The sequence below is a fragment of the Eulemur rufifrons genome, chromosome 2 (genome assembly GCF_041146395.1).
Source record: "Eulemur rufifrons isolate Redbay chromosome 2, OSU_ERuf_1, whole genome shotgun sequence".
In the NCBI taxonomy this organism is placed as follows: domain Eukaryota; kingdom Metazoa; phylum Chordata; class Mammalia; order Primates; family Lemuridae; genus Eulemur; species Eulemur rufifrons.
The window spans coordinates 6,671,995-6,694,599 of record NC_090984.1 but is presented as its reverse complement, the minus strand read 5'-3'; the positions used below and the strand labels follow the sequence as shown (position 1 = coordinate 6,694,599).

The following is a 22,605-nucleotide window of genomic DNA, read 5'->3' as shown; positions in this document are numbered from 1 at the left end:
CTGTTCTAAAAACATTCCTAAAATTCAGTCCATGGGAGCTTCACACTATGTTTATCCACCAAGACCAAAGACTGCAATTGGGCTGGAGAAGTCTAGGGTGAAGGAAGAGCAGTCAAGTTCAAGCAGTGTGCTTCTGTTTAGCCTTCTCCTCCCAAAGCGAATGACCTTGCGTAAAGCCTTCATCCTGGATTTCGGACAGCCAAGCATTTACTAAGACTGAATCTCTGTCGGGAAAAGCAAATGCTTAGTGTGAATCCAGACATACACTCATGCACCAATCAAAGCCTTATTTCAACAACTGGCGATCAGCTGGCAAGAGACTAGACCTATACGAAGAATCTTTGCTGACTGTGCTTCCCTAAGCTGGGAGATGCTCCCAGCACTCAGCCTCACGAGAATGGACTTTTCAGACACTTGGCTCTGCCTGCCACAAGGACCTTGTGTACATAAGAAAGGGGAGACAGGAGCTTTTTACAAAGGATTATGGTGGGGGGTGGGGGTTCAGGGCTCAGGGACTTCCAGACCCTCTTGTTTCTCTCTGGGCTCTGTCTCCCCAGGCAAAGCCTCCAGAGCAGGTGTGGGAAGGGGGTTGTGCTTTCATTTGCCTGGTTCCTCAGCAGAAATTCCCTTCGTCCTTCTCCCAGTCCTCTCCTGGGTGTCTCTTGTGTTTTCTGCGCTCTTTGCGCGATTTGTGGCGGTGACGCTGGTGGTGGCGTTGGTGGTGGTGATGGTGTCGCCGCATCCGATGTGACCGTCTGGCTGCAAGAAAGTGGAGGAGGACAGGGAAGGGGTAAAAGGTGGTGAGAGGGGGATGGGCTTCCTTAGGGCAGGCTGGTAAACTCTCTCTCATCTGCAAGACTGTATTATCAGGCATGCATTAAGCCAATCAACACATGTAATAATAGGATGTTTTAATCAGAAACTACAAATAGCTGGAAACCTACATGGGGGTCTCTGGGGGCAGCCACTTACGTTTGGTGCAGACAATTTGGGGCCTGTCCCATTTGCCATTGCTCCGGCACCAGATGGTGGCCACGTGGTGCTGGACAAATCCTTCCTCACACTGGTAGCGTACCGTGGCATGGACATTGTATTTGGCCTTGCGGACACCGATGAGCGAGGCGTTCTCCACTGCTGGAGGGGGACCACATAGCACTGGGGACAAAGGAATCTCCAGTTAGGGGAGTGGCCAAGTCTGGGGCTAAACTAGTTTTATGTCTTGTTGGGAGTGATACCCCCTTTAGCAGGTCAGCAGGTCCCTGCCTCTGCCCAGCTCTGATCTCACAGGGCTAGAAGTGACTGTGTTTGTCTCTGTCTCTTCCACCCAAATCTGGAGCTCCTTATGGGCAGGAACCCTCTGGATATACCTCTCTCCCTAATTTTATGCCAAGCATGGGGCACAAAGGGATTGAAGGAAATACAAGGCAAGAATAATTATCTGAACCAATGGAAAGAAAAAAGGACATGAAAATTGACAAAGGAATAGAAGCAGGAATGAACTAAAGTACGAGAGAGAGACGGACATGACAATGTACACAAATGATTTTTTTCATATGTAAAGAGCTCTTAGAAATCAGTAAGATTAACAAGCTGATAGAAAATTAGGCAAAAGAGATGAACTGGCAGGTCACAGGAAAACAAATACATACAAATAGTCTGTCAACATATGAACAGTTGGTTAATCTCATCCTTAAAGATGTACAATTTAAGATAACAATGAGATACTTTTTTTCACCACTTAGATGAACAAAGAACAAAAAGCTTAGAATGTGCAACGTTGGCAAGGGAGGAGGAAACAGGCACTCTCACACAGTGACGGGAAGTGCGAACTGGCTGGGCTGACATTTACTAACAAATGAAAACATGAACCAGTGAACATAAGGGGCAGGAAGGGGAGAGGAGGATGTGGCGTACCTGTGCCCTTCTTGCAGACATAGGGGAGGTTGTAGTTGCAGGGGACGTCATTCCAGCGCCCACTCTCATGCGCCACCATCACGACACAGTCCTCCCCACCCGCGAAGAAATTGTCCGGCTGGTTCTCCCGCCAATTCTCGTATTGCTGCAGGAATGGGGAGCTGGGGAGATGTTCAGGGGACCCCTGTCCCAGCCCAGGTTCTGGAACTGCCTGCCCTGGGACTCCCCTGGCCAAACCCCACAAACTCATCCATTTTCTACAACGGATCACTGTTAGATTCATAGTTGAACAAAAGGTGACATCAGCCTGGAAGTCTAGGAGGGCTTCCCTGAGGAAGCAACAGGAGAGTTGAGGACTGAAGAATAGGAAGGATCCAGACAGGGAACAGAGTTCCAAGCAAAGGAACGGCAAGTGTGAAGGCTCAGAGGCAGGACCAAGGTTGTCGTGTTTGAGGAACTGAATGGAGACCAGTGGGGCTAAGGCTGCTTGACGGAGTTGGGGTGTGTTCTGAGAGTGGGGCAGGGGCCAGATCTCATGGCAGAGGAGAGGAGGGGGAGTTTTAAAAATTGTGGCAAAATATATATAGCACAAAATTCACCATTCTAACCATTTTTAAGTGTACAGTTCATTGGCATTAATTACATTCACAATGTTGTGTAACCATCTCTACTATTTCCAGAACTTTCTCATCATGACAAACAGAAACTCTGTACCCATTAAGTACTACCAAATCCCCATTCTCCCCTGCTCCCAGCCCCTGGCACACATTGATCTATTATTATTATAATTTTTTTTTTTTTTGAGACAGAGTCTGGCTCTGTCACCCTGGGTAGAGTGCCATGGCGTCATCATAGCTCACTGCAACCTCAGACTCCTGGCTCAAGCGATCCTCCTGTCTCAGCCTCCCAAGTAGGTGGGACTACAGGTCGGTGCCACCATACTCAGCTAATTTTTCTAATTTTAGTAGAGACGGGGGGTCTCACTCTTGCTCAGGCTGGTCTCGAACTCCTGGCCTCAAGCGATCGATCCTCCCTCCTCAGCCTCCCAGAGTGCTGGGATTTCAGGTCTGAGCCACAGAGCCCAGCCTGATCTATTTTCTGTCTCTATAAATTTGCCTACTCTGGATGTTTTGCATAAATAGAATCATACAACATGGGGTTGTTTATGTCTGGCTTATTTCATAGATGTTTTTAAGGTTCATCCATGTTGTAGCATATACGGGGACTTCATTCTTCTTTATGGTTGAATAATATTCCATTGTATGGATGGACCACCTTGCGTTTACCCTTCATCCATTGATGGACATTTGCGTTGTTTCCTCCTTTGGTTACTGTGAATAGAGCCACTATGAACATTCATGTCTGAGTATCTCTTTGAACCTCTGTTTTCTATTCTTTGGGTAGCTACCTAGGAGTGGAATTGCTGGGTCATATGCTAACTTTTTGAGGAACTGCCAGACTTTTCTACAGAGGGAGGAGGGGACCTTTTTGTAGTTGGGATAAAGGCTGAGGGATTTTTTTTCCGTGTTCCTGGAATTTGTGACACCAAGGGAATTGTTTTGTTTTGTTTTGTGATGGGTCTCTCTTTGTGACCGAGGCTGGAGTGTAGTGGTACAATCATAGCTCACTGCAGCCTCCAACTCCTGGGCTCAAGTGATCCTCCCACCTCAGCCCCCTGAGTAGCTGGGACTACAGGTGTGATCATCATACCCAGCTAATTTTTTTGCTTTTATTTTTGGTAGAAAGGGTCTCACTATGTTTCCCAGGCTGGTCTCAAACTCCTGGACACAATCGATCCTCCCACTCCAGCCTCTTGAGTTGCTGGGATTACAGGTGTGAGCCACTGTGCCCGACCATGATGTATGACTTTTAAAAGGTCCCCATATATGGGGAGATGGCAACGTTCTGATAGTTGCGCATTATGTATGTCCTAAATGCCACTGAATTGTTCACTTTATAATCATTAATTTTATGTTATATGAATTTCACCTCAATTTTTTAAAAAGTCTCCATGGCTGGGGGGAGGGGGAAGAGCATAGGTAGCAAGTGGCCCTGTGGGGACGGCTGCAGGGGTCCAAGTGAGAGACCACGGAGGCTGCGCAGGCAGGGGATACAGAGAAATTGGAATATTTGAGAGGCCACGGCTGGGGGACCCTGCAGAGTGAGCAAGAGGAGGTGTCAGACCCCCAGTAGCCTCAGCAGCTGGTGGTGGTTCATTGACCAGGCTGCGGAAGTCAGGGGTGAAGACTTAGGATTCACTGAAGCTCCTTTGCCAACTTCAGCGTCTCAGAGGTACTGGGGACCTTTGATGCCCACCTGCAGGTCTTTTGCAGAAAAGGGTAAACTGAGCCCGGAGGGCAGGGCCGACGCAGCTAGGCAGCCCCAGCCCGCCCGCCGCCACTCACCAGCCCCGTGTTGTCCGTCCACTGGAAATCCCTCTCCACGATCCTGTCGTTCAGGCCTATCCACGTGTTTTCATGCCCAAAGCCTGCGGGGTGGGGGATCGGAGCACTGGTGGTCCACCTGTCTGTCCCCGGCCCAGCTGGAGGTGGGGGGTGGTGGAGGCGGGGGTGGGGGGTGGGAGCGGAGGAGTCATCCCCTTCCCCAGCCTGGAGATGGGGGGAAAGGGCATGGGGGTGAGAATGAAAGGGGAAGGGCGGAACGGGAATGGGGCAGGGGGAGGACACAAAGCCCCTCCCTCCGCCTCCGCGTGGGGGAGGGGAGCACCAGCCCCTCCCCTAGCCTGGGCGTGGGCAGGAGTTAGGGGAGGGAAGGGGCTAGAGGTGGGCGGAGTACCCAGAGCCCCTCCCCCAGCCCTGGGCAGGCGCCGGAGAGGGAGGGAGGGGAGGGGACGAATGGAGAGGGAGGGAGGGGAGGGGACGAATGGAGGCGGAGGGCCAAGAGCCCCTTCCCCAGCCTCCACGTGGGCTGCAGGCGGCGTCCTCGCCCCACCTCCCCAGCGGGCGGAGCCCTGGCTGCCCTCTAACGGGAGGAGGACCCGGCAGGGAAAGGGCTGCAATTGGGCCCCGGCCTTGCCGCCACGTGTGGCCGGCAGAGGAAGGAATAAACAGGAGCGCGGTCACATCTTTGCAGGAATGGGCAAGGGACAGACAGGCAGGCAGGAGAGAATGAGCCAGCCAGCCGGTCACTCAGGAGCGGTGACAGGGCGGAGCACATTGAAGAAAAAGAAACGAGGGGACCAGGGAATGAACAAACGACAGAATCCACGGGGGACGGGCCGGGGGCAACGTGAATGAACGGACGGATGAACAACCGGCAGGAGGGCTAACGACTGAATCAATAAATGCCGGGTGTAATTCATGCGGCACTCATCTTTCTCCCTAGGTCTCTGCAAAGCTCGCTCCTCATGTCATCCCACAGGTCACAGGTGCTTCCCCCGTCACCCTGTGTCCTCTGGCCCTGTTTTGTTATTGGCACACCCAGGACCCGTTCAATTATAGCATAGACTTATTTACTTAGATATTTACTTGTTTGCCTGTATTCCCCTGAAGAACTGGTCACTCCTGCAGAGTGCCTGGCGCATGCCCGGTGCTCAGTAAATACTTGGTGAATGAATGCACTAAGTGAATGTATGAATTAACAAATGAATCCACAGATGAACTAAGAAGCAGAGCTTGCATGAATAAACACAGATTCGGAAAGGTGGCATCTTCAGGACCTGGGGTGGGGGATGTCCTGGGGAAGGGACTCTTAGTGCCACCCCTCCCGCCATGCTGGCTGGTGTCCCATGTCCCAGAGTGCCTACTGTTAATGAAGCTGTGCTCCTCGGGTGAGTGGACGCTGGTCAGATGGCCGGCTCGGCGGCGGCAGTCCCTCTCGGCGTCCTCCCATGCCCGCCGGTGTGCAAAATAGCGGTAGCAGTGGCCCTGGAACTTGTGCCAACCACGGTCACAGCCCTCCGTGTCTGCGAGGAGGGATAGGAGCGTGAAGCGGGGCTGGCCTTGGCCCAAGGTCCACCAGCCATGAGCTCAGCCAGCCCACCAGAGAGAGGACCCAATCCAAGATCTCCCCAAGCCAGGTCCCTCCTCTGAGGTCTGTGGCCTGCCCCCCACAATCCTTTCGGCTCTCTTGTTAACTTTTCTTCTTTGTTGTTGGAATAGATTTAACTGGAAGATCATTGCACTCCACCCCTTCGCATTCCAAAGTGGAAGTTTCCTTCTCTGATTTTGGGGGCCACACCCTGTGTGTGGAATGGGAGCTCAGGAAGGCCTGAAATTCCCCTCTGGCAAAAGGCTTGAATGCACATTTCTACAAAGAAGACATACAAATGGCCAACAAGCACATGAAAAAAATGCTCAACGTCCTTAGTCATTAGGAAATGCAAATCAAAACCACCATGTGATATCACCCCACACCCACTAGGATAGCTATGATAAAAAAAAAAAAAAGGAAAAAGATAATAACAAGTGCTGGTGAGGATGTGGAGAAACTGGAACTCTTGTGCGTTCAATGCTGGTGGGAATGAATGGTGCAGCCACTGTGGGAAACAGTTTGGTGGCTCCTCAAAAAGTTAAACATAGAGTTACCATATGCCCCAGCAATTCTACTGGGTATACACCAAAAGGAATGGGGGGTGGGGTGGGGAAGAATGGAAAACAGTTATTCAAAGGAAAACTTGGACACAAATGTTCATAGCAGCACTACTCACATTAGCCACAAGGGGGAAACAACCCAAATATCCATCAGGTTATGAATGGATAAACAAAATGTGATAGAGCCACAACGTGGAATATTATTCAGTCATAAAAAAGAATGAAGCGCTGATTCATGTTACAGTGTGGATGAACCTCAAAAACACAATGCTAAGTGAAAAAAGCTAGACACCAAAGGACGCATATATGTGTGTGTGTGTACATATATATATATATATATTTTTTTTTTTTTTTGAGACAGAGTCTTGCTCTGTTGCCCAGGCTAGAGTGCAGTGGCGTCAGCCCAGCTCACAGCAACCTCAAACTCCTGGGCTCAAGTGATCCTCCTGCCTCAGCCTCCCGAGTAGCTGGGACTACAGGCATGCACCACCATGCCCGGCCAATTTTTTCTATATGTATTTTTAGTTGTCCATATAATTTCTTTCTATTTTTAGTAGAGATGGGGTCTCGCTCTTGCTCAGGCTGGTCTCAAACTCCTGAGCTCAAATGATCCACCCGCCTCGGTCTCCCAGAGTGCTGGGATTACAGGTGTGAGCCACCGCGCCCGGCCTAGGACGCATATTTTATGATTCCATTTCTGTGAAATGTCCTGAACAGGCAACTCCATAGAGACAGGAAGCAGATTAGTGGCTGCCAGGGGCTTGGGGGAGGGGAATGAGGAGTGACTGCTGATGGGTTCAGGGTTTCCTTGTAGAGTGCTGAGAAAGTTCTGGAACTAGATAGAGGTGATGGTTGTACAACATTGTGAATGTACAAAATGCGAATGAATCATACACTTTTTAAAATGGTTAATTCTATGTTATGTGCATTTTATCTCAAAAAAATAATTTGCCTCCTGTAGGACTCACAGCCGTGGAACCAGAGACAGAGACCCGGAGCGCGTGGGGGAAGCTTGTAGCTTCCAACCCCGCTCCTGCCACTGTTTCTGGGGTGTGGTAGATACTGACCTTTCTCACAGAGGGTGCCCCCGTAACTGGGAAGGCAAAGGCAGACAAAGCCGTTGACCTCATCAATACAGGTGCCTCCGTTCTCGCAGGGACTGCACGCGCAGTCGTCCAAGTCTGGCAGAGAGGGGCAGGGGCCGAGTCAGAGAACAGCCTCCCTGGGCTCTGAGCCCCGACGGGGAACCAGGCGGAAGACGGAGTCACCGCGATCCGACCATCCACGCTGGACCCGAGTGTGGCAGTGGCGGTCTGCACAATGGCGCAATGACTCTGCAGCCAAGGGGGTGGAGCCTCACACAATTAACATAAATTAGGATGAATGAGAGCAGATGCCACTGCGCCAGCTGAGGGCCAGGATGTGATGCACGGAATGTTCCACCTGACTCCAGAAAAGTGAAGGTTATACTCTCGAAAACAGGCTCACAGAATGCTGAAGCCGAAGCCTCTTTTAGGCATTTGCAAGGACGTGCCCGAGTCACAAGGCCGTCTGCAGGTAGAGCTGGATATTCAGTTGGGCTCCTCTTCTACCAGGCCACGTGGAGATAGTGACTGAGGCATGTAGGACACTGGGCAAGTCACTTCCCCTCCTTGAGACTCAGTTTATCTTTTTGAAAGTGATAGTAATAATGGCACCTGCTCGGGGATAGTTGTGAGTGGCGAATCAATGGAACAGCTCAAGAAATTATCTTGCTTATGTTTGTTGTTATAATTTTGTAATTTGTAGTAATTCCTGTGTTGGGCTTTGGGGCCAGAGCCCAATAATTCTGGTGGCTGTGCTTATACCCCTGCCCATCCAGGGGAAAGTAGGATCCCCTGGGGCCCTTTCCTGGGAGGAGTCTCAGCCATTTCATCCCTTTGTGGTCCCCTCCCCACCCCCATGCCTGGTAGTAATGGGAGGCACACACCAGAGCCTTGGCCCCCACAGTGAGAGCTCAGCCGTTTGGTTCTGGTTCAACTAACTGGGGCAGATTTAGCTGGATGCGAGGACTGGGGATGGGAAGCAGGCGTCGGAAGCCAGCTCGTCGTGATCTGTGTCCTGCGGGCACGGCTGCTGGCGTAGAAGCCAGGGCTCCGGACTCAGACACATCTAGGCTCAGATCCCAGGTGGGGCACTCACCGATCTCACAGTTCTCTCCAGCGAAGCCCTGGTCACAGCTACAGCCGTACATGGTGCCGTTGGCGTTACAAGTCCCGCCATGCAGACAGGGGTTGTTCTCACAGGGATCCAAAGGGACTGAAGGATAGATGGGCAACGTGTGAAGGTGTCAGGCCACCGGGTCACTTGCCTGCCCAGAATCCAGACCTCAGGCCCCCAAACTCCTCTCATCCATCCTGTCTGTGTTGAGTCCCCTCTGTAACTTCCCCGACTGGTGGTCACCAACTGCCTCTCACGCGTCCACTGTCACGAGAAGCTCACTCCTTTCAGGAACTGTCCCAAAGCATCTGTGGGCTGCCTTGCCTGTGGCAAAGTCCCAAAGACCGGGGCTTCCTGAAGCTTCTCTTGGGAAGTCTTCTCCCAGAACATGGGCTTAAGAGCCCTCCCTGACTCGTCCCCCCTCTTCTGGACATCCCTGACTCATTGTTGTACTTCTCATAATTTGGGGCACAGGAGTGGACATAAGGTTCCAGGTGGGGTATGAACAGCACTGGGGAGAATGTGAACCATCACCTCCTTCATTCTGATGGCTCAACCTCTTTTGATGCAACCTTAGTGGTTATAGTGTGGAGAGGTGGTGGATTATAGTGATTATAACTATGGACTATGGAGTCAGTGAGGTCTAGTTCAATTCCTGGCTCTGCCACTCACTAGGGGACCCTGGGCAAGTCACTTCTCTGGATTTCAGTTGCCTTATCTATAAAATGGAAATAAAAGTATATCATCCCTCTCTCTCAGTTCTGCCCACCAATGCCAGGTCCGGCCCTGTCTGTGTCAGCCTGGATGGGCAGGGGGTGGGTGTGGGGAGAATCCCAGTGTTGCTCACTATGGGACTAGACACCCAGGGAACATCAAGGCACCCAGGTCTTTGTTCCCCTACCCCATCATTCCCCAGCTGGGTTTCCCTGGAGGTAGGAGGGTCTCCTCCCCAACTTGGGGGCCCATATGCCATGGTAGGTGGTCTCCACCCCCTTGAAGAAACCCCTCCCCGGAGCCCGGGAAGGGCAGGGAAAGAATTCTCATCCTACCCCAGCTGACACCAATCCCTTGTCAGGGCAGCATCTGACCATTCCACTGCACAGACACAAAGACCAAGGCCCAGAGAAGCACAGCGCCTGGCTCTAGGTCACACAGCAGGATGGTGCAAAAGCCAGCAGGAGCCAGGTTTAAGGCCTGGCTCTCTTTAGTCCCTACAAGCTAGGAATTTGTTTCTGTTTTGTCCTGGTCTGGGGCCACACAAGAAATTGAGGTGGTATCAAGCAGTCGTCTCCTCCCTGGTCTCCTGGCCTCCGCCCTCCATAAGCTGTTCTCACAGCAGCCACAGCAAGCCTGTGTAACCCTGAGTCAAGTCATGTCCCTCCCCTGCCTGGACCCCTCCATGGCTCCGCACTGCCCTCGGGAGAAAAGTCAACCGCAGTCCGCACGGCCCTGTGCGATCTTCTCCATCTCCCCGCCCTCCCTCCCCTTCTCTCCGCCTCATTTACTCTGCTCCAGCCACGCTGGTCCCCTGCTCCCGCAGCACGCCAGGCACAGAACCTCTGCACAGGCTGTTCTCTCTGCCTGGAATGTTCTTCCACCACATGGCCACCTGGCCCCTCCCAGACCTCCTTCAGGCTTCCTGGAATTTCATCTGATTAAACAGGCCTTTCCTGACAGTTCCTCTCCCACCCCACCCCACCCCACCCCCCACCCCCCCCGCCTGCAAGCCACCACTGGCATCTCCCCCTACGCCTTTGCTTCACTTCTCTCTTATCACTTTTTTTTTCAATAGACACAGGGTCTCCCTCTGTCACCCAAGCTGGAGTGCAGTGGCGCAATCATAGCTCACTGTAGCCTCGAACTCCAGGCCTCAAGCGATCCTCCCACCTCAGCCTCCTGAGTAGCTGGGACTACAGGGGAACACCACCATGCACGACTAATTAAAAAATATTTTTTAGAGACAGGGGGTCTCACTATGTTGCCCAGGCTGGTTTCAAACTCCTGGCCAAAAGTGATCCTCCCACCTCAGCCCCCTAAAGTGCTGGGATTACAGGCACGAGCCACCGTGCCTGGTCTCTTAGCACTTTCTAACTACCGATATAATTTAATTTTTTCTTAGAATCATCGTTTCTTGTTCATCTCTCTCCCTAGAGCAGTGAGGGTCCACGGGGCAGCCACATATAGGTAGTCACGCTTAAATTAACTAAAATGAAACTAAGGTGAAAACATGGTTCTTCAGTCGTCCTGGCCGAATTTCAAGCTAGACGGTGTAGATAGAGAATATTTCCATCACCGGGAAAGTTCTAGAGTGTTGTTCTAGAATGTCAGCTTTCAAAGGACAGGGGATTTGTTTTCAACAGAGGGCCAGGAACACAGCAGGTGCTCGATAATTGCCTGCTACCTGAATGAGGGTGGCAGCTGAGGCCCGTCCCAGGGGTGGTGGCTTGTGCCCCATGGATAGCAAAGGGGCTCGTGGATGGCGGGGCGTGTGTCTGTACCGTGGCCTCGCACGTGTGTGCACACGCGTGGGGCTGCCGCCTGACGGGACGCGTGAGCGCCACCAGGTGCCCTGTGCTGCCAACACCTGCCCACGGACTGGCGGTGATTCAGTCACTTGCTGGTGCTGCATTTATTTTTGGCGTCATTAGCATTTCTGCTGCAAGCGGCGGGTGGGTAGGCGCCTGGGTCTCCCCAGCGCTGCCACCGGCTTCAGTCTGGAGCGAGGAATCTAGCAAAGTCCAAGACAGACCCAGCCCCGGCCCCAGGTGCCACTGCAACCCCTATTTCCTTAGCATCCCTAAGCGGTTTCCCTCCCACCTCTCTGCTGCCCCTTCTCTGTTTCTTTTGACATTGACCTTCCTTCCCTCTGTTCATCCTTCAAGGTCAGACCTCCCACAGCCCTCCCCTGGCCAAGCCCACCACCTCCCAGGACTTCGTATATGTTTTTCTACACCAGTGAACGAGGCATTGTACAGCCCAGTGGTCGAGACAGAAACCCTGTTTCCAAACAGCCTGGATTCCAACCCCAGCCTTGACACTCCTTAGCTGCCTGGATGCCCAAGTCGCTTGACCTCCCCGTGCCTCAGTCTCCCCATCTGTAAGGCAAGGTTCGTATTAGAACTTGTCCCACAGGCTGTTATAAGGATTAACCAAGATAATTCCAGTAACGTGCTCAGATCCAGCCCAGCACACAGGCAGGAACCGGTATCAGTCTCCGACTATACAAGTGCCCTGCCCCGGGGCCGCTGCCTCCGGGCGTCTAAGGAAAGAAGGTCCCACACTGCACACAGCACAGAGGGGACAGGGTGGATGCTGAAACCCTCCATCTGCTGTTTCCACCGTCGCCACACTTTGCCTTCAAAAAAAAGGAGCAAGTTCAAAACCAACTGTGTTAATAAGAGTGCTCTGCAGCTCAGAGAAAGGGCTTTTTAATTGGGTTTGTCTTTTAAAATTTTTTTTAAAGCTCATTTGGCCAAAAAACCCAGCTCAATATGGCAGGACCTAAGAAAGGCAAGAATTTGAGGCTGAGCTGGGGGCAGACCCGGCGCCAGGGAGAACAGCGCAGTGGCTCTCTCTAGACTCTGTCGGGCACAGAACTGAGGTTCGGCCACTAGTAGGGTAGCGGCAGACCTCCCTGAGCCTCAGCTTGCTGTCTGTAGAATGGGGCGATGCTGACCACTTCTGCCCCTTCCTGGCACCCACAGTCCCTGTGGCTCGAGGTCCCCAATTCCCATTTGCTCAGGAAGTCCTTCCTGCCACACCTCCTCCCTCTGACCTCGCCTGGGAGGCGTCTGTGTCCAGCTCTGTCTCTCTCAGACCTCGGGGGTCCCTGCCATCCAACTCACAGTGGACACAGCCAGCAGTTTGTCACATGAACTCATTCCCTGAGTCAGACTCTGCCCAGTGCTTCATCGTTCCCACGTTTTGGTCACGGGATACACTCGCTGTGCAAGAGCCGGAGCAAGGGCAGCATCGCCTCCTGGCCTTTGCACGTGCTGATCCCTTTGTCAGGAACATCCTTTCAGAAATTCTACTCCACCTGAAGAGCTCCTGCCTCCAGCATCACCCCCTGCTAGATACCTTCCAGAACCGGGGACAATCCTTCCTCCCTGCTCTCGGCTGCCCCAGGCCCTGTCCCCAAGCCTTGACCACAGCAAGCTGGATGGGGCTGTGGAACTTTGAACTTACCGTCCCCAGCGCTCCCATCTGCAGGGGTCCCCCGCAGTGCTGGCTCCTCTCCACTCGCCGCCTCCTCCCAGAAGGGGCTCCCGGTCAGAACCTCCAGCGCAAACTCTTCTGTGCCCAGGGAGAGGGGCAGCAGGGTGCCGGTGGAGTCCCATGGCGCTGTGGGCTCCCCTGAGGAAACTGAGGCAGCCTCATCCACGCTGGCTGCAGTTGGTGCCCAAAGAGGAAGACCCAGCTTCCCCGGGGGGCTGCCCTGATGAGGAAGGGCTGAAGTCCCCAGTGTCCCCTGGGCCTCTGCCTGGCCCTCCGGCCAAAGCTCCAGGAGGGGTTGGGAGCTGGAGGAGGCCAGTGTGGACGTGGCCAGGACCCCAACCTTGTCCCCCTGATCCAGGGACGTGAGGGACATCGCCGTGCTTGTATCCAAGGCCACCTGAGGAGCCAAGGTGGGACTTTCATCTCCTTCAGACACATGGGATCCAGGTTCCCAAATTCCACCAGCATCGCTGGGGTCCACTGTGGCTGTGGACTCCTTGGGACCCACCGTGGCTCTTTCATCTGTAGCAGCCCAAGGCTCCAAACTCAAGGTGACTCCAGGCACCGAGAGGACTCCAGGGCCCCCCGAGGGTGCAGAGAGAGGACTTGCATCCAGCCCTGTGCTGTAAGGTGAGGGCCAGGGCCTCTGCACCTCGTCAACAGTGGCCTGAGAGCTGGGAGTGGGGCTCTCTGCTGTGTTGAAGACCCCAGACTCAGACCCCGAGATGCCTCTGACGCCCATGGGCTCAGTGGCAGTCTCAGTGGAGGCAGAATCTGCCATGACAGTGCTGTCCACAGAAGCCCAGGGGCTGGATCTGGGGTGCTCAGCTTTAGGGGGCTGAGTAGGGCTGGTCTCCCTAATTTCTCCGAAGTCTTCCCTGGGGCCATCAGAGCTGGCGCCAGCTCTTGTGTCAGTGGCTGCCTGCGAGGGGGCCGTGGGACTTCCTGCTCCATGGCTGCTGAGTGTCATGCTCCTGACCTCTCCAGCCTGTCCTGTCAGGCCCAAGGAGGGGGGCGGAGAATACACCTCGGTCTCCGTGGCAGGGGAGAGCAGGGCAGTGGCCACAGCCTCACCACGCCCCTCGACCCCATTGGCCTCGGTGGAGATGACTGTAGGGTGTGACAGGAGCCACTCCTTGGGGGCACGAAGCATCGCCATGATAGGGAGGTCTGGGGATGTGCCTATGGGGGACACTTCCCAAGGGGCAGAGCTGGGTCCCTCTGAGGAGCTGGGAGCAGGGACAGTGGCCTGTGAAGGAGACCAGGGCAGTTCAGGGTTAGCTGGCCTCATGCTGGGGCCCTTGGCTTTCTGTAGCTCCAGGCCAGGGATGCTGGGTGGGACGAGGGTCGGGGGCCACAGCCAGGGCTCTGGGGAGCTCCTGCCACCAGGGAAACCTGCAACAACATCAACCACAGTAATTGTGATTATCTCTAGGCAGCCTCCATTGTTCACTCTCTCCTCCTCTCTAGGCCTGAGGAAGAGGGGCTTCCAAGGCCAGGGGACCCAGCTGGCACTCAGAGCTTCCTCCCCTGTCCCGACTGTGGCATATCTCCCCCTCCCAACTCCAGACCCTCAGGCAGGGACCCCTCCCCCATGGGTCCAACTCACCAGCTGCAGGCACATCCACCTCATTGGTCAGATCAGGCCACGGGCTCCCGTTCGGGCCACTCCCCAAGGCCTCTGTGGCTCCCGGGGCTGAGGGAGGTTCCACGTGATTCCCAGCAGCCTCTGGGGTGGGGGGCTGGGTGCTGGCCTCGAGCCCCCCTTGCAGCCCTCCCTCCGGTTCCTGCTGCTGGAAGTAGCGCCCATTCAACCCTTTGAAGCGCCCCCTCCTCCTAGGCGTGGGCCCGGTTGGGGCCGCCTCCGTTTGCAAACCCGCTGCAGTGCTGGCCCCTGTGCTGCTGGGGCTGGGGGCCACCGTGCCCAGCCACACTTCCTCTGTAGGCCACGAGGCCAGCGTGGAGTCCCCAGGGCTAGGATGGGGGGTCTCTTGAGTCTCCTGCTTCTCTGCCAAGATCAGGGGCTCTTCTTCCCCACTGGACACCAGAGGCTCCTGGAAGTCAGGAGTGACCAACTCTTCTTCCCCCAGGTTCGTCTCTAATTCTCTGCCAGGGGGGCCCTCTGCTGACAGAATCTCCCCTTCATCCCCAGATGATGGGGTCTCTGGGTCTCCGTGTTGTGGTGTGGGGTGATGAGCTGTGGGAGAAAGCAGAAGAGGTTCTGTTAGGCCCAGGGACTGCCTGGGAAGTTCTGCTTGAAATCTACCCACATGCCAGCATGCCGCAGCACAGACCTTCCATGCACCTCTGTCTCTCTGTACCCCTCTGTCTCTATCGGTGGTTTCCGAGATTCCCCAAGCCTGAGAAAGGAGGTGCAAGGTTATCACCTCCACTGTTCAGGCTGGGGCTGGACTGAGCCCACTCTCAGGGTCGGAGTCAACTGGTTGCATTGAGGAGTCAAGAGACAGTTTGGCTCACGGGCAAAGCTCAGGCAGTGTCCAACTCTCATGACTCAGGTTAGCCTGTGGGCCGGTTCCACTACACCTGGGCCGTGGATTCTCCCTGCTATAGGAGGTGCCCAGGGGGCGTGGCACTCCTACCAACGGTTTCTTTTTTCTCTTCCACCCAGGGCAGCAGGCAGCTTACACAGAGGACTTGGCTCCTTGGAGTTGAGGTTTTCAGCTTCCAAAGCTGTGTCCCCACCTCCCCCGCACAACGGTGAGTGTCATTTCTGGTGTGGCCACCTGTCTAGGGCACGTGGCCAGTGGAGGCATTCCCTCTTCCACAGGGTGTGTGCTTATGGGCGTGGCTCCAGGTAGAATATGCCCCACCCAGGGGCGTGTCTTTCAGGGTTAGGGTGCCTCAGGACCTCAGGAGACAAAGCCTCGGTAAATATAACTCCCACGCCAGAGTTTGGCCTCCTGCCGGAGCCCTGTCCCTCCCCCGGGGCACAACTCCTAGGGAAAGACTCGTCTCATCTCGGGGGGCGTGGTCTTCGCCAGGGGCGTGGCCCACGAAAAGCCTGTCTCTTGGAGGCGTGGCCTATCACAAAGCCTGTTTCTCGGGGGCGTGGTTTTCACCGAAGCGAAAGGCCTGGGGGCGTGTCCAACGGCGGACACGCCCTCCCGGGTCGTAGCCTCAGCGCGGCGCCTCACGCACCTCGGAAGCAGTAGGCGTCGAAGCGCGCGGCGGGCGCGGGGAAGCCGGTCCGGTTGGCGAAGCGGTAGACGGTGCGCACCCCTGGCGCTGGTCCCCCGCAGCGCCGGCGCGGCGTCTGGATCGGGTAGCGCACGCTGCCATCGGCCAGCCAGCCCGGGTCGCACTGATCCAGGCCCTCGTGCCAGGCCAGGTGCAGCTGTCCCACCGAGGCCAGGGTGGCACCCTGGCGGCGGCACTGGGCACGCGCGCCGGCCAGTGTCAGGCGGCGGGCGGGGCCCACGTAGAAGACCTCGCCTGCGGGAGGGGGCGGGCTGAGGTTAGGGAGGCCTGGGGGACCCTCCCTCGGAGCCCGGGAAGGGAGGTCTCAGTCCAAGTAGCCCCAACCTGGCAGGTTTGGGTGATAGTTAAACGAGGTGGTGACAACAGCAGCTGAGCATCACGCAGAGCTAACAAGAGGGGGCTTTAGCCTCTTTTTACAAATGAGGTAAGTCAGGCTTCAGAGAAAGGGAGGGGCTTGGTGAGGGGGGATCAGAGAGGAGAAAAGGGACAGGGATGGGCACAGGGGCTGAGAGGGAACAGGCGCCCAGAGAGTGATGGAAAGCTCCGAGGGGGCTGGCTGCAGGTTTAGAGAGGAGGAGAGTTGCATAAGGACTTAGGGAGGGATGGGAACTGGCGAGAGTAACAGAGGCACACGGAGAGGAGCGGAGGTCGGGGTCCTGCCAGCTTCAGACTTACCCCCCAGCTCCCGGGCAAAGCAATACACATCATAGAGTTCCTCTGGGTCGCGCCTCCCATAGCTCCGAACCCCTGGAAGGCTGCTACGGTCGCCATAGCAACCAGGGCGGGACTGGGTGATAGGATACCTGTCATCACAAGGTGAGGGTCCGTCTCAGAGGTGTGCTCCTGGAGCCCCCAAGGAACTTCTTTCCTCCATCTCCTCACCCTGTGTACCCCCTCACCGAACGGTGCGGTCGGAGAGCCAGCCAGCATCACAGTTGTCAAAGCCGTCCTCGAAGGCAGCCTGCAGGTGCCGAGGGGCTGCAATGGTGGCCGAGCTGAGACGGCACGCCTCCTGGGCCTCAGCGAAGGTCAGCACATAGCGGTCCTGGGCTGCCCGGTAGTGGAACACAACGCCTGTGGGGGAACATCCAGGATGGAAGAGCCGACTTATGCCAGAGTGTTCAAGGACAGCGGATCTCCCTCTTACAGGATGACACCCCTCCAGTCTGCTAATAATAAACCCGCTGCCCTACGTTGCCTTATACCACACCCATTTACTCAGCACCAGGCACGTGCTAGGGTGATGGTGGGGAGTGAGATCCACATGCCCCCATTTTACAGATGAGGAAACTGATAACAGTGGCCACAAAGGGCGAGAAGGCTTCCTGGAGGAGTTGACATGTAAGCCAGGATGTGAAGCACCGATAACAGGCTCACTGTGACTCAAATTCTGATTTAGGTATGAAAGAAATGGCTAAGCAAGATAAAAGAATTAAACATTTTGCTCCATCTAATCAAGACCGAGAAGGCTGGGCACAGTGGCTCATGCCTGTAATCCCCAGAGCTTTGGGAGGCCAAGGTGAAAGGTTTGCTTGAGGCCAGGAGTTCGAGACTAGCCTGGGCAACATAGCAAGACCCTGTCACCACCACTTGTGGTAGGTGTTCAATATATGTTTGGCTTACTGAAGGAAATTGAACAAATCTGGAGGTGGAATTCACTTCTTTCACCACTAATCAGGTTTTCTTGAGTTTTATCAGTTTTGAGAAGTGAGGCCTTTGAAAGGGGATGATCAGTTGACCCCATAAAATATGGGATGCGATACTATTTGTGTCTCCAGTTCACAGTTTGGGGGAGAGTGGATTAAGCCCCAGGACAGGGGGTGCAGGGACTCGCCCAAGGTCAATATAAATTATGGGAATAGATTTCCCAGTCCACAGAATGTTTTCCATACCACAATCCATTCATTGAGTCACACATTAAAAATGTATTGTGCATCTCCTGTGTGCCACACCCTGTCCTAGACTATTTTAATCATTATTATTATTTTTTTGCCTTGTCAACCTTGCTCAGTTAGGAAAACAGAAACTGCACTGGGTATTTCAACAGGAAGAATTTAATAAAGGAATTGGATAAAGAGGTATTAGAAAACTGTTATTTACTTTCTCTCTCTTTCTCTCTCTCTCTCTGTATATATTTTAGGAGATAGAGTCTCCCTCTGTCACCCAGGCTGGAGTTTAGCAGAGCCTTGAACTCCTGGGAGCAACCCTCCCACCTCAGCCTCCCAAGTAGCTGGGACTACAGGCATGTGCCACCATGCCCGGCTAATTTTTCCCCTGATATATTGCCCAGACTGGTCTTTTTTTTTTTTTTTTTTTTTTTGAGACAGAGTCCCACTCTGTTGCCCAGGCTAGAGTGAGTGCCATGGCGTTAGCCTAGCTCACAGCAACCTCAAACTCCTGAGCTCAAGCGATCCTCCTGTCTCAGCCTCCCGAGTAGCTGGGACTACAGGCATGCACCACCATGCCCGGCTAATTTTTTTTTCTATATATATTTTTAGCTGTCCATATAATTTCTTTCTATTTTTAGTAGAGATGGGGTCTCGCTCTTGCTCAGGCTGGTCTCGAACTCCTGAGCTCAAACGATCCGCCCACCTCGGCCTCCCAGAGTGCTAGGATTACAGGTGTGAGCCACCGCGCCCGGCCCCCAGACTGGTCTTAAACTCCTGGCCTCATGCCTCAGCCTCTCAAAGTGCTGGGATTACAGGCATGAGCCACTGCTTGAGACCCTTAATATATATTTTCAATCAAACTGCTTTTTAAAACTTGCTCACTTATAAAAAGCTTAAATAAATTTATTTTAAATGGAAATTTGTGTAAACTTAACCAGGAATTAGGAAAAAATAAATAAAAATGAAAAAAATTGTATTCCTATTTATTAGGATGACTTTCTTGCTATTTCTCCCCTTACCACTGGAGTATTCCTTTTTTTTTTTTGAAACAGAGTTTCACTCTGTCATCCCAGCTAGAGTGCAGTGGCATCATCATAGCTCGCTGCAACCTCAAACTCCTGGGCTCAAGCGATCCTCCTACCTCAGCCTCCTGAGTAGCAGGAAGTACAGACGCGCACCACCAAGCCTGGCTAATTTTTCTTTCTTTCTTTCTTTCTTTTTTTTTTTTTTTGTAGAAATGGGGTCTCACTCTTGCTCAGGCTGGTCTCGAACTTCTGACCTCAAGTGATCCTCCTGCCTCAGCCTCCCAAAGTGCTAGGACTTCAGGTGTGAGCCACCGAGCCCGGCTGAGTGTAATCCTAGCACTCTGGGAGGCCGAGGTGGGCGGATCGTTTGAGCTCAGGAGTTCGAGACCAGCCTGAGCAAGAGCGAGACCCCATCTCTACTAAAAATAGAAAGAAATTATATGGACAGCTAAAAATATATATAGAAAAAATTAGCCGGGCATGGTGGTGCATGCCTGTAGTCCCAGCTACTTGGGAGGCTGAGACAGGAGGATCGCTTGAGCTCAGGAGTTTGAGGTTGCTGTGAGCTAGGCTGACGCCACGGCACTCACTCTAGCCTGGGCAACAGAGTGAGACTCTGTCTCAAAATAAATAAATAAATAAATAGAAAGCCAATATCTGTTGTCTTATGTAAAATTAGGTAACTGTGAAATTGACTTTTAAAACAAAGTTATAAAATCCTGCCTAGATATTGTGTCCCAGAGGAGACTGTGCTGGAGGGTGCTCCCTCTTGGTTAAAAAAGAGAGGTGTTAAAAGATAGGATAGTACCAGTGAAGACTTTCTTCCTGACTTTATCAGAAGAATTGAAAATGAATCCCAGTTCAAGGAGTGGTTTCTAAGGTGACACTCAGTGGGTGGGCTCCAGGATCAGCACCTCCCTCTCCCAGCCTCAGCCCCTCCCTTGTCCCAACTGACCCGTCACCTCCAGGGGCACCAGGTCCTGCTCATCTTCGATGCCCCTCACCACCTGGCAGCGGTAGAGCCCAGAGTCGCTGGCCCTCAGTGGCCCCAGCAGTAGTGTGGCGTTGGCTCGGTGCCGGGGGTAGGCAGGCAATGACACTCGTCCCTGCCAGCCCTTGGCCACCCGCACCACATTGTCTTTGGCCACCAGGATGGGCAGGTCCTGTCGCTGGCCTGACGCAGTCCGCACCTTGGTCCACTTGATCCGAGGGGCATCTCGGGCTGCACCTGGCCGGGGCTGCAGGGTGAAGAGACAGGGCAGGGCCACCAGCTCCGCCAGCGCGGCCCGCACTGACCCAGACCCCACCTTCTGCATGTGGAGCCCCTTGTCAGCAGCGCCGGTGACGTCCCGTGTGCCTGGGATGGAGAAGGCAGAGAGAGGGCTGACTCAGAGGTAAGGGCCAGCCAGCAGGGACAGCTCACTGTACAGCCACAGGAAAGTCACTGTCCTCTGAGCCTGTTTCTCCAAAGGTTAAGCAAGAGGCCGCTCATGGAAGGGAATGGTGTGTGTGGAGTACCTTCTTTATATCAATAACAGGCATTTTACAGCAATCAGCTCATTTGATTTTTCTTTTCTTTTCTTTTCTTTTTTTCTTTTTCTTTCTTTTTTTTTTTTTTGAGACAGAGTCTCACTCTGTTGCCCAGGCTAGAGTGAGTGCCGTGGCGTCAGCCTAGTTCACAGCAACCTCAAACTCCTGAGCTCAAGTGATCCTCCTGTCTCAGCCTCCCGAGTAGCTGGGACTACAGGCATGCACCACCATGCCCGGCTAATTTTTTCTATATATATTTTTAGCTGTCCATGTAATTTCTTTCTATTTTTTTAGTAGAGATGGGGTCTCGCTCTTGCTCAGGCTGGTCTCGAACTCCTGAGCTCAAACGATCCGCCCACCTCGGCCTCCCAGAGTGCTAGGATTACAGGCGTGAGCCACCGCGCCTGGCCTCATTTTTTCTTTTTTGAGAAAAACAGCCTGTCGCCCAGGCTGGAGTGCCATGGCACCATCATAGCTCATTGCAGCCTCAAACTCCTGGGCTCAGGCGATCCTCCCACCTCAGCCTCCCAAGTAGCTGGGACTATAGGTGTGTGTGATTACGCCTGGCTATTTTGTAAATATTTTGTAGAGATGGGGGTCTCGCTATGTTGCCAGAGTGGACTCGAACTCCTAGTGTCAAGTGATCCTCCCACCTCAGCCTCCTGAAATGCTAGGATTACAGGTATAAGCCACCATGCCTGGCCTCATTTAATTTTCATAACCATTTGCACAGTAGCAATGTCTCCTTCTCTTTTGGGGGAGTTGAGGAAACAGAGGCTCAGAGAGAGAATTGTATTTGCCTAAGGCCACTGAGCAAATCAGTGAGGGATTTCTAAAGCCTGGGCTCTTGACGCTATTGGAGAGATGCCAGGAGAGACACACATACCTTTATTTCCATTGCCCCTTCCTTGGCAGACATCATTAATCAATCTTCACACTCTTCTCATTTCTCTCTCTTTTATTTATTTTTTTCTTTTTTACAGTAAGCCTGTTGCTGTATCATTTCTCTCTCTCCCCCTCCCCCCACTTTTCTCTCCCTCCCTCTCCCCCCCTCCACTTTTCTCTCTCTCCCTGTCTCTCTTTCTCTCTCTTCAGCTCATCTCAGCAAAACGGTGAGAGGCGGGAACCTCCAGCTTCTGCTGACAGTGACTAAAAATAACCTCTCAGGTATCTTGTTCTCTTTTGACTGTTCAAAGACCTTTTTCATCTATTCTCATTTTGTTCTCTAAACCAAGCCAAGGGACCAGCAGAAGTCTCTGGAATTAAAAAGCTGCCCCATCATGTGGCCACCTACCAGACCCCAATGTGTCCCTCCCCACAAGCTGACTCACCCTGTTCCCCGGCCGCAAAGAACAGTCTCTGAAGAATCAAAAGGCCCAAGGCCCAGACAAACATGGTCCCCATCCTGGACCTGGAACAAAATGGAGAGGGAGGGAGGAGTGAGCCATGGTACAGCCCTCCCAGATAGTCGATCCCCCCACTCTACAGATCAGGAAACCAGGGCTCAGAGAGGCCAGTGGATAATTCAAGGTCACGGAGTAAGTATGCAAGCATTTGAATCCAGGGCCACTGGACTTCAGGATCTAAGCAGCAAAGCCTCATGGTCAGGAGCCTGGGTGCTGGAGTGAATGAGAGCTGGGTTGGCTCACTGCCTGCTCCTTGGTGTGTGACTTTGGGCAAGCAGCTTAACTTCTCTGTGCCTCACTTTCTTCCTGGGTCAGATGGGGATAACATCAGGTAGTTGGAGGAAATGGAGGAGTCAATACATATAAAATGCTTAGAACTGCCTGGCATGAAGGAGTACATTTCGGCTGTTGCTACTATTATTATTGACCTTAACGCAGCCAAGATTGATATCCCATTTTTTCAAGTCAGCCTCCACCATCAGACTGGGGCCTCCTACCGGGCAGCAGCCAGTCGTCGTTCTCCCAGGGTCCCCCATCCAGGCAGCAGGCTGGCCTCCAAGCCAGCCTTTAATCTGGATTTGCTGACTGACACGATTCTCGGCTTCAATTCCAGGATTTGGTTGTCACCGAGATTCTATTCTTGGTTTCTGGG

At 53.5% G+C, this 22,605-nt stretch overlaps 1 protein-coding gene across 1 annotated transcript; it reads right to left on the bottom strand.

The window, feature by feature from the left end:
- Positions 1-613: 613 nt before the first annotated feature.
- On the bottom strand, positions 614-21,951 carry NCAN (neurocan). Its single transcript, XM_069494348.1, has 15 exons — positions 21,879-21,951; positions 19,973-20,374; positions 17,003-17,177; positions 16,779-16,906; positions 16,044-16,337; positions 14,494-15,081; positions 13,864-14,279; positions 12,855-13,806; positions 8,649-8,765; positions 7,535-7,648; positions 5,681-5,839; positions 4,320-4,402; positions 1,915-2,059; positions 973-1,155; positions 614-759 (listed from the first exon to the last, which is right to left on the bottom strand). Exons 1-15 carry the CDS (start codon positions 21,949-21,951, stop codon positions 614-616), a joined length of 3,975 nt encoding a protein of 1,324 aa, XP_069350449.1.
- Between the last annotated feature and the right edge of the window lie 654 nt (positions 21,952-22,605).